This window comes from Pogonomyrmex barbatus, unplaced genomic scaffold, assembly GCF_055798465.1.
Source record: "Pogonomyrmex barbatus isolate J1 unplaced genomic scaffold, ASM5579846v1 scaffold11, whole genome shotgun sequence".
Taxonomy (NCBI): Eukaryota; Metazoa; Arthropoda; class Insecta; order Hymenoptera; family Formicidae; genus Pogonomyrmex; species Pogonomyrmex barbatus.
The window spans coordinates 6,004,551-6,015,866 of record NW_028297107.1 but is presented as its reverse complement, the minus strand read 5'-3'; the positions used below and the strand labels follow the sequence as shown (position 1 = coordinate 6,015,866).

Below are 11,316 nucleotides of genomic sequence, written 5' to 3'. Positions count from 1 at the left end.
CAGACTGTGCACACATTGTATATAAGACGACGGAACGGAATAAAATCGTACCCGATGTAAACCTCGTCGGCAAAACGAAAGTGTAGCAGCAGATCGCTCGTAAAAGAACCTCTTACAAGTCACTCGGGAACTGTCGTTAGGATTTAGTATAATCTCGAGCCATGTGGCAGGTATAGCGAGGACGCTTGCGCGAGGGGACCAACACGTGGTGAACGCAAAGCCGAGCTTTTGCCGCGGAGTGTCGCTCGCCGAGAGTTTGCAGTCGCGCGTGTTATCGCTACCGAAACGCTTCCCTTCGATCGAGGCGGTCGACCGCCTCTCTTCCGTGTTTACCCCCTTGTGTGTGGGTGCTTGAGGCAACAAACTGTCGAGGCAACAACTGCTATTAACGCGAGCCAGGCGCGAAGAAGAAACAAACGGCAGATAACAAATTCCTGTTTCCTGTCTTTTATATAATCACGAATGGCGATCGGCAAAAAGCGCGGAGAATCGTCGAGGAACGACGTCATCATCTTCATTGTATACAAGTAGTACACCGAAGAATTTCGTTGAAAAATTTCGAGAGTATCGCTCCCGTCTCGCGATGAAGGGAAGAAGGGAAGAAGGCTTCTCCTCTCGCAGCGCGTGAGAGAACGCGAAGTCATGACATGAGGGGACCAAGATCTTCGCTTGATCTCAGATTATCATATCAGAAAGACTGATCACGCACGAGCCGAAAATGAGTAAGGAAGACAGCAGCAGCGATACGAAACCGCAGGATGCTTCCTCGCCAGACACCCCGACGGATGTGCCATCAAAGAATGCAAACGCGGACATCTACGAGAATCGCGGGCCTAAGAAGATCATTCGCGTGGTGACTGTTATGGCCTATCTGTTCTCGGTGAGTTTCGTGGGTATTCTTTTGAGTGCCTATTACATATTTTTATGGGAGCCGCCGAATCCGAGACTTATACAGCGAGAACGGTTGCGATCGGATCCGCAATTGCAATTTTTGATTGCGCCACCACCCTCACACGAAGATCCGACGAAGGACAGCGATCCTCTTCAGCAGAGCGAGGTTGCTCATGTGTATAAACCTCTTCTGAGTCGCATGACACATGAAATGGGCGACAATGACGATTTGGTTGTCGATCCCCGAGATAAGATGAGTATTGAGAAGAAGCGAAGAGTGAACGCGATGTTGCTGAAGCTAAGACGCTCGCTCGTAATGCGCGCTCAAAATCGAAACTTATCGCAGGAGGCCATGACTTCCGACAGATTTAACAATTCGTCCGTCGAAGGGGAGGAAGCGCTTAACTCGACGAAGACGAGGAGTCGCGCGAGGAGTGCGTTATTACACAGCGGATCACGCAGGGATATTCCCGAAGGAAAGTTTCATAGGGATAATATTGATCTGCCTTCAGAACATATACACAATTCTTCACGAGCACTCGATTCTAAAGATTCGATATCAAAATTTTTAGTTATCGTTGGAACTAAAATAGGCCAGACTCACGACGGAGGTATCGATGCCAATCCGATGCCGGTTACCAAAGAAAAGAATCGATATCAAAAGAGGCTCAATGTCATTAAATCATATCCCGTTCGCGGATTTATGCGGATTAATACGACGACAAACGGCGATGTTACGAATCGTAGCATTTTCGAGTCTCACAAAACGGCCCAGGAATCCCCAAAGATCGATACTTTCGATAAGAGAAAAGAGCTGATGAAACAAAATGCTATCTGCGATCACCAGTTGGACAATAACGATCGAGAAAATGATTCCGGAAACGCACAAACGGATGCTTCATCGCAAGAGCGCGCGGATGCTAACGTGAAGAGCTCTGAAAATTATTCTAGCGACAAATTCTCGAAAGACAAGATCGCACATGATAGAATAATGATCGATTCATCGTCTCGTGATCCCAACAACGGATTCATCGACGATCCGGGATTTCATCAGACGGATGATGAGCCGACCACCATAAACTCACAGCCTCACGTTACGGGAACGAGAAATTCCGAAGGTGAGAGAAATTCACGCGGCTGTGAGATAAACACACGATTGCGTGGAACGTGACTGTGTGATTATACAATGAGCATTACGTCATCCGCCGTTTTCCCTAGATGCTGCTAGAATCGTAACGTTTCTATATATTCGCGAATCGCAAAACGAAACAGTTTCGGTTTCTAGTGAAACTACACATTTTCGATAGTAATACGATTGTACATCTTAAAAAAATTAAAATAAATTAATAAGAACAATATTAGATAAAAAAAAAAAAAAGATTGGAATTTAAATTATTAAATTAATCTGAATTTACATACAATTTTATTAAATTTGAAACTCGAGATGAATTGATTATATGAATTGATGCTCTTGTATCTGCTAGGAACATCTTGCAATTGCAGTTTATTTTCTCGCTAGGCTCGCATCAAAGAGTAATTGTTCTTTGTTCGACACAAATATGTGAGGCAGTCGGTTGTTCATTGTCGACAATCCCGGATTCACATGGGATTAATTTATCTCTATCAAATATCTCTTTGAATCAATTTAGTTCCATTACTTCATCGATTTCGTTTCGGCATTATTACAATATTTTAAATTATATCGTTATATTATTGTATCATACATATAAATATCTCTCATTAATCAATGTCTTTCGCTATTTTCACAACATTATTACATAAAACAAAGTATAATACATAAAAAAATATTAAAAGATATTTACTTAAATATTTAGGTAGATTTTACTTTTTCTCTGTGACTGTAGGTAAATTATATTTTCTTGTTCAAGAAATATATTTTAAAACATGTACACATATCTAACTAAGAAATAATTTCTTTTGTCGACTAGAAAAAAAAAAGAAGGATTCTTAACGGACATGATAGATGGAAAACAATGATTAAAGCCTTAGAAATAAGTCGATGAATCGGTATACGATGATTATCCACGTTGTCACTCAGTAATAAGTGAAACAGGGTCACAGCCTGATCTATTATATGGCTTCTTCGACGTCACATCACGTTACATCACTCTCAAGATTCGATAACTCTTGAATATGATTATCCATATATATAAATATTTTATACTTATCAAACGATTGCAATTGCGATAAACAAATCGTTAATACAACTCTCTCTCTTCACATGAAGATGAATTAATAAAATAAAAATTAATGAAGAATAACCCAAATCTAATTTAAAGCATTAGTTACAGAATCTAATACAACTTTCGATCGAGAAGAAATTCCATCCTATAAAATACGAAAAATTTTCCTATAAAATACTAAAAATAATAATAATAACTAATTTCGCATTACAAGTAAAGACAAGACACTTTTTTTTTTATAAATTATATCTTTGAAATATGAATACCGATTTAAGAATCTCAATTTATAACGAAAATAATGGATAATTTAATTTTAAAAGGCTAAAGGGTCCCCCTTTATAATATTTCACAGAGTAAGATGTTTTTTTGGTATTTGTGTTAGACACTTTAAATAATTTAACGGAGGATTTGGACCGTAATTTTCCAGAATCTATATCATTTTCAAGGTCCGTACCCGTTTTCTTGGTTATACGAAACTTATGCGAAGAGATCGAATCAAGTGCGCCTTGTTTGTCGAAGAAAAGATCGAGGGGCTGCGTTGTGACGTTGTCTACTAAAACAAAGGCGCGCCACCTTTTACAAGTAAAATGACAAAGTTGCGTCCATCCATTTTCGAAACGAAATTGCTTAGTAGCCCAGGACTACTACCCTTCCGTCTTTATTCGATTCTCGTTAGATTTAATCCCATTTCAAAGCTATATCTCATCGATAAAATATTCCATTCGTCTCTTTCCTAATTTTTATTCGTATTCTCGAGACAATTCGTCTGATCAGCAAATTGTAAAAAGAGAATTCTTCTACGATGTAAATTATTTCTATGTAAATTTTGTATACGTTTTCTATGATATTATTCTGAAAAAGTTTACATATCTTGCAATACTTCGATTATGAAATAAAAAAATATGAGAATAAAAAAAAAATATAGAAGAGATTAACACCAGGAGAGATAAATTGAAACATTTTTTAACTTTTGATTGTAAATTATATTTATAAATCTTCTTTATATTTGTCGAAGTAACGTCTACAGCAATGCAATTTTCTTTTACATCGATAAATCCCTATTTTACTTTGTTTCTTGAGAATTTGTGAAAAGGAGGTTCAAGTGTCAATAAATAAAACAATTCAAATAATAACAGTATTTGTTCAGATATAAACAACTTGAAAAAGGATATAAATCCTGATAGACCTATCTTCTTCTAAAATTGTCCAAGATTCGTGTTGATATCCAATTTCTCGTGAATCTTTCTCGTTGCTTTTTCTCTTTCTTTTGGGAAGATGCGAAAAATATATCTACTGAAAAAAATATGTGAAAAATAATATATATCTTTCATCTCGGAAAAATTGTTCTGAAAATTGTTCGACATAAAAAGATGATAATCTAATGCATAATCTGTCTTATATTTAAATAGAGAAGCCGTGAGAATGTAGAAATAAGTGGAAATAGATCCTCTCCCGTAGGTATAACGGCCTCGTGTATATCCTCCTGTAAGTTTATCGGCCTTCGGTCGGCGTGAGAAAAAGCGAAAAGCTCTCGGCGGGTCAAGGCTCTGGAGCTTGCGCACTGGGGCTCGCTGCTTTCCCGTTCACACGTCCGGGAGGTGGGTGTGCTTTTTCTCGTTCTCGGCGACACACGGGCGAGATACGGGCCGTATCTATCGAGAGCCGGCACACCAGAAATAGCCAACGCGGTAAACGCGCGTGTTTAGTTCCGTGGTGAAGACGCAAGAGAGTCGAAAAGCTCCGAAAAGCCCCCGTATCGATCCCGAAACGCGCGAGTTAATTTCCTCCGCTCGAATCTCGAGCTCGAAGAGTAAAAGCTCGTCTCGGGCGAGCGAGCGGGCACGCCCTGTCGTCCCATCTTCGGGACGCATCTTCTCTCACGCTCGTGATGTGAAATAAATAGTACAATTCGAACAATCGAGTACCTTGTAACCCACGGAATCCACGGGAGAAGCGGAAGGACGAATCGAACATTTTCCGGGAGCATGTGATGCCGCTGGAAATAAATCCGCGCGCCGTTTGCGTCGGATGCGTCGTTTAACGTTTGAGGTACGCCCACTTGAAAATATACCGCGAAAAGGAAACTGTTGAATTCGAGAATTTAATTAACTCGTGTCAGCTGACGTCACAAACATTATTGTATGTTTGTTCGATATAAATATTTAAATCGAAGATGCGATTCGTAGAAATCTATTTCTATACGAGTAATACGCCGGATTCAAATTTATCCGGCGAAAATACATTTCGTAGTTTAAATTAAAAAAGTTTCAATTACAACAAATTAAGAAATTGTAGAGACGGCTTGGAGATTTTCAACAACTTTCTTTCGGAGGAGAGAATTTGTGATTTATTTTAACAAGAGCGTTTCAAGCGCTTCCCGAACTCGACGAACAGCGGCGGATCGTTGTTGCTTTTCAGTTATTGAAAAAGAGCCTGCAGCCCTATCACGATTTCTCTCAAATTCCTCTTGTCGGGGATGTCCATCTGCGGAATGACGAACGTCGTCCCATCGGTCGAGCCGTGAGTGACTCGCGGAATCGAGAATGCAATTACCACGAAAGATGAGCGCTCACAACGTGATGGCGAGCATCGGTCGTACCTTGGGTAATCGCGAGAATAAACCGTCGCCCAACGAGGTTCGTTTCGCCGGAGACGAGCGAAAAGATAAGCTCTACGAGCCGAAGCACAAGCAGAAGCTAATACGAGTACTGACAGTGGTTGCGTACGTTATATTCGTCAGTATGGCTGCCATACTACTTTCCCTGTATTACACCTTCGTCTGGAATCCTAAGGATCAAGCGGTCAGGAAGATGAGAATCGACAAGCCGGAATGCGTAAACCTTCCTTCTATCAATTCCCTTACAACTCCGCCAGTTTCCAATGGTAAAGGCGTTGACACGTTTTAAAGGATATATACGATACGAATACTTTTTGTTCAACTAAAAATCACAAAGATATTTGTTGTAAAAGGATCAAGATCAACCTGATACGATGCAAGACTTTTGTTGATAATTGAACACGCTACTGAATAAAAATTATGACTGTAGAAATAATTCTAATAACGGAGGGAGGATCTCGATTTCAGAAGGCATAATAGTTTTTTTTCAATCAAAAATCACAATTCCAAGAGCTTTAGAAGATCCAAAAAGTTATAAAAAGGATATTAAATTAAAAAAAAAAATCTAAAAATATATTTTCATTTGCTTAAAAAAATAAATGTCTTATCAAATATCAGTTTTATAAAATTTGAATAATACTAATATCTGATGTCATCATGTTATAAAAATTGTTATATAGAAAATTTGGAATAATTAAATAAAAATTAATTTCTATAATTTACTATAAGTTATAAATACTTTATCATAGTCGTACTAACAATTTAATGCTTTTTTCTTTCACAGAGACACAAATTGAAAAGATGACAGCGAGATCTACTACATTAGATAATAAACAAGTGGAGCAAATGGATTCGATCACACAACAAAAAAGTTTCTCAGAAATTTTTACGGATATTGCGATCGAGGATACATCTGTAGAGTTCACGTCGATATCCACAATGCAGGAATATCACGACAATTTCACTAGCATTACGAACAAAGGTGACGAAAGCGTTACATAAGCGAATATTAGACTTAAGACACCTCATGTTGAAAGTAATAAAGAGCAAGGAAACCAAACAAGTAATGACTAATAGAATATCAATATCTATTAGTACGTATACAGAAGATTTTTTTCACTTTTGCGGACAGAAAACGTTAGAAATCATATTAATCTGAATTTGCCAAATACGAGAAATCTTGTAGAGTCTAGAACTACACTTATGCAAATATAGAAACTAGACATATTTTAATAATTTAGATATTTAAGCGTTTAGAATTATAGACTATCGCATCATAATAATAGAACAACAATAATAATAAATAATTGAATTATAAATAAAATTATCGCAGAGATTTCGTCATTTCTCTATATAAATTAAATTATAAATTTTGTATCTATATTACAAGACGACTAGAGAGATTAGAATATAATTTTTCATGAAAGTTCATTTATTCAAATTCCTTTCACTACGTTTTTTAGTATTATATTGGTAGAAAAATACTCAAGAATATTTTTGTAATTATTAGTATTTGAAATTAGAAGTATTTGCGCAGAAACACAATACATAAATTCTATAATAATTCTATTATTAATTCTAACGTAATAATTATCGAAATTAGAATTCACATCTGATAAGTATCTTATACAAATTTTATATGACTGAAATAAAGGGCCTATATTATTAAAGTAATTATTTTATTTACATTTTATTTACAAAATAATTACTTTATTTACAGAGATAACCTAATTATATTAAATTATTGAAATAATTATATCTAATTATTCTTTTATATAATCTTTATATTAATAATTATTATCTTTTGCGTCACACAAATAGAAAAAGTATCCGACATCTCAACATTTAATCGTGTGTACTTTAGATTCCGATTCTATCATTTTAGTGGCTCTATTCTGACCTACAATTTGAGCAAGTGTAATGGCGTCGAATTTATTGTAAATAACCGTTATCGACATATTATATTCCGAACCGGCACGTGGATTCTGATACAAATTGTCCATCAGATTACACATTTCGCTATAGAAATGTGGATAAGTAGGCAGCTGATAAAATATAAGGTGGCGGATACCCTTTATCCTCGTTCTGCGCCAAAAATGCCAGCGTTCCGTATAGAGGAGGAAATGTGCGTCACTATGAAAGAACATATCTCTTGCTCGAGCGACTTTCCGATCTTCGGTGTATTCGCTGATCATTGCGAAACTCATCTTTTCCTTCATCATGCGGTTCCGTAGATATACAAAATCGAAATAGCACGGTATGTAAATTAACGTATGATTATATATAGGATCCGTGTATCGTGGTAGTATTTCTTTTAGGAAAAAATCCAATCTGCTATCGATAGCCTGACAAAGATCAGAAGCGTCGAATCTATAAAACACTTGTGGAACTTTGATTTTCACCTTGTGAATTGAGCCCGGCTCCAATGCATTCGCCACTTTCACCTGACCAGCATAATTGGAACATTTTTTAATAAGCAGTGTGTTTATGTACGGTGTCTCGATGCTAGAGAAGATCAATGTCTGTCTGTAGTACTTCGTCCAGCCATTCACGCACCAACTTCTAAGACGAGAATAATCAATATCATGGGACTTCTTGGGCTGTAAATGCATGTAATCCAATACTTGATATAGATGATCCCAGTTCTGCATAAGAACTAAATCAATCTGATCCATGATCAGCAATTCTATAGAAGACAGAAAGTCATAATCTCTCACCGTTTCGCCCTCTGCACCTACCACTCTCCTAAGACCCAATGGTGAGCCAATTATAATATCAGAAGAGTAAAAATTTGTATATAATTTGAGAGTTTTCTTAGTAATTGCCATACCTATTTTGAATTTGTCATCAATATTTCCTTGTAAATTTAATTTATAATCTTCTGGTTTAGGATTTTTCTTAGGCATTGCTAATTCATTTCCAGTAAAATCCTCCATGAATCGTAGCTTGTTGATGACAGAGCCACCTTTGTCTTCTCCAAATAAAATTGAGATAAACATTTCAACTATTTTCAAACAAGAATGTTTGAACGGTACTATTATGAGTACTTTGGGCCTTACTAAACCTTGATCCTTGTATTCGTCTGGAACTTCTCCCATGCCACTGCAATTAGATTTTGCTAATTTTGCACTATGATGTAATATTTTCGTTCGAGTCTTTAACACATGATTAATTACATGCAGACAGTAGACAAATCGTATTTCATCGGAATTCGAAAATGTTCTTTCAGGATAATGTAAATCTTGATAATTATTTATCACTGAAAACAATTCTCTTTGAAGAGGAGTCAAAGGTACAGAATCCTTTTCTATAGTATTTTTTATATTATTGTAGTTTGCTTTGATTAAATTATTCTGAATTTGTGATTTTACATATAATTTGTTCCAATCAATATTTTCAATCAGACTTGGAATTTTACCATAATTTGTATATTGTTTTTCATCATCTAGAAGCTTTTTGACTTTTAGTGGCTTGTTATTTGGATCAACAGGAGGTTTTGGAATTTGACATACCAGATTTCCAAGAATGGGCCATGATAATGTTGTAGCCTCTGTAACCTGTGGTGTCGAAGAAACTGCTTTATACAATTCATCATCCATATCATTGCGTAAATGTAAAGAAAATGGATCTCTCAAGTGACCAGCATCCTCTTGTGCAGTCTCATCATCTTCATAATCATCTTCTTTCATGTTAATTGTAATCATTTCATCTTGATCAGATAATTCTTCATTTGCTACAGATTCTTCAGTTGCTTCAGATTCTTCACTCTTTTCTTCTTCAATCTTTCTCTTTTCCAATTTTTTCAATTTTTTCTTTTTCTTTTCTGTTTTGTTTGTTTCATTCTTATCCCGTATATTTGAATCTTCATCTTCACTTTCTGAACTGGTCACAATTGGCTTTCTTAATTTATCAATTAAATTTTTATGTTTATAACCAGATAATTTAGATAGATACAGCAACCAAGAATCAACTTCTTCTTCTTCAGAACTTTCAATTTCTTCAAGTCGTCTGCGTGTCGTCTCTTTCTCTACTATTCGTCTACGAGCTTCAATCTCTTTATTCTTTACCTTACGTTCTTGAATATAAGAGGTTGTTCTGAGGTCAAATTTTTCTTTTTTTGACTTTGGTCGGTTTTGTGCATGGAATTTTCTCTTCTTGCCACGTAATGATTGTTTTCCCATTGGAGCCATCAAAATGATGTAATTTTAATTCAATCTATACACGTGTTACTATAATCAACAAACCGAAACAAAAAGATAAATGCTTATATAATTAACTTAAGTTGAAAGTTTAATAATACGATACAACTCGCAATTATTTTTATTGTAAAATTAATTTTATATTTACTAAATATACATTATGAATGTTTGTGCATTTAGAAGTATGTAATATATACAAAATAACACAATAATTAATCAACTTTCGTTGTTATTAAAAAATAATAACATTTTAACATATTCTTTTAAATAAATTAAGTTTTTTAATAGATTTACCATTGATTTATTTATCCACTTAATAAAGAGTATCCATTCAGATAGTTAATCACGTGCCTCTACTCCGTACGCCGTTGTACACAACTCGAATACATGTACATAACCTCGCAGTATTCTCTTGTACTTCATCACACACACCATACTTGTGTGTGGTTGACCGAGTTGAGAGGAATCAACCAATCATGTTAAAGCAAAGAAAAAACGTACATTGATACGTAACTATAGTCCTGTTTTTATCTGGATTTCTTGTATTATTTATTTTTATTCTTTTTTTGATCAATATCTCTTTATATTGAAGAGAAAAAAAGAATAAATAGGATTTGGATCGTGTGACTTATTTTGATGTTAAAAATGAGCGTCAGTATGAAAATGAGTATCAACATGAAAAGGCATCTTTATATTCTAGCCAATGCATGATTCCTATTTTTGCGATTTGATTCATTGAAATTAAATCGCGAAATCAATGCAAAATAAATTTTTCTCTGTTATTCTTATAAATAAAAATATAAAATAATTTTTTTATAAAAGTCTTGAATAATAGTTTAATATTATATTAATCCCAAAAATTTCTAATGCCATTTTATATACAAAAGAATTCATTTGAATGAGATTTTTGATGATATGTACGATGAAAGTGATCCGTTAAAAGGAATCAGGAAAAGAGCTAGTTCCGATGTTTGATCATAGACATTTATATTATATACTAGACCGCTAATTCTTCTATTTACTGAGTCTGAAAATTGACTCCAAAACTTATGTATTACATAATGTGACGAAAGGGGAATAATGATGTCACGTGATCAAACAAGTCACGTGTGTCGGTATATATAACATATATGGGACTTTCATACGCATGCGCATGTGTTTTTGTACATGCTTTCCGGGGCCATATATTTGAGGCAAGTTAGCAGTCTAGTATATAAATATAAATGTCTATGACTGCGTTCAGCAGAGAAAGCAGATCGGTGAGCGCTCAGTGATTTTTCAATATGATTGGTCCTTGCCTTTAGATCTTCATTGAATGTAAGTGTAGAAACCAATCATAATAAAGAATTGTGGCGGTATGTCCCCCGCTTATACAACTAATATCTAGCAAAATATCCATGAAAAG

The 11,316-nt window shown here is 35.4% G+C and overlaps 2 protein-coding genes across 3 annotated transcripts; one reads left to right on the top strand and one right to left on the bottom strand.

Annotated features, from left to right (window-relative positions):
- The first annotated feature begins 178 nt into the window (after positions 1-178).
- LOC105432032 (uncharacterized) lies at positions 179-7,386 on the top strand. Of its 2 annotated transcripts, none has more exons than XM_011646624.3 (2): positions 179-2,009; positions 6,497-7,386. In XM_011646624.3, the coding sequence occupies exons 1-2, from the start codon at positions 719-721 to the stop codon at positions 6,712-6,714; spliced, it is 1,509 nt and encodes a 502-aa protein (XP_011644926.2). In that variant the 5' UTR covers positions 179-718; the 3' UTR covers positions 6,715-7,386. The 2 variants fall into 2 exon arrangements, 1 of the variants encoding a protein (XP_011644926.2); XR_968354.2 differs by lacking the exon at positions 179-2,009 and adding an exon at positions 4,614-5,144 and having other exon boundaries at positions 6,497-6,635.
- Positions 7,205-10,364, bottom strand: LOC105432034 (U3 small nucleolar RNA-associated protein 25 homolog). The gene is made up of 2 exons (XM_011646625.2): positions 10,206-10,364; positions 7,205-9,941 (listed from the first exon to the last, which is right to left on the bottom strand). Exon 2 carries the CDS (start codon positions 9,900-9,902, stop codon positions 7,551-7,553), a length of 2,352 nt encoding a protein of 783 aa, XP_011644927.2. The 5' UTR covers positions 9,903-9,941; positions 10,206-10,364; the 3' UTR covers positions 7,205-7,550.
- Between the last annotated feature and the right edge of the window lie 952 nt (positions 10,365-11,316).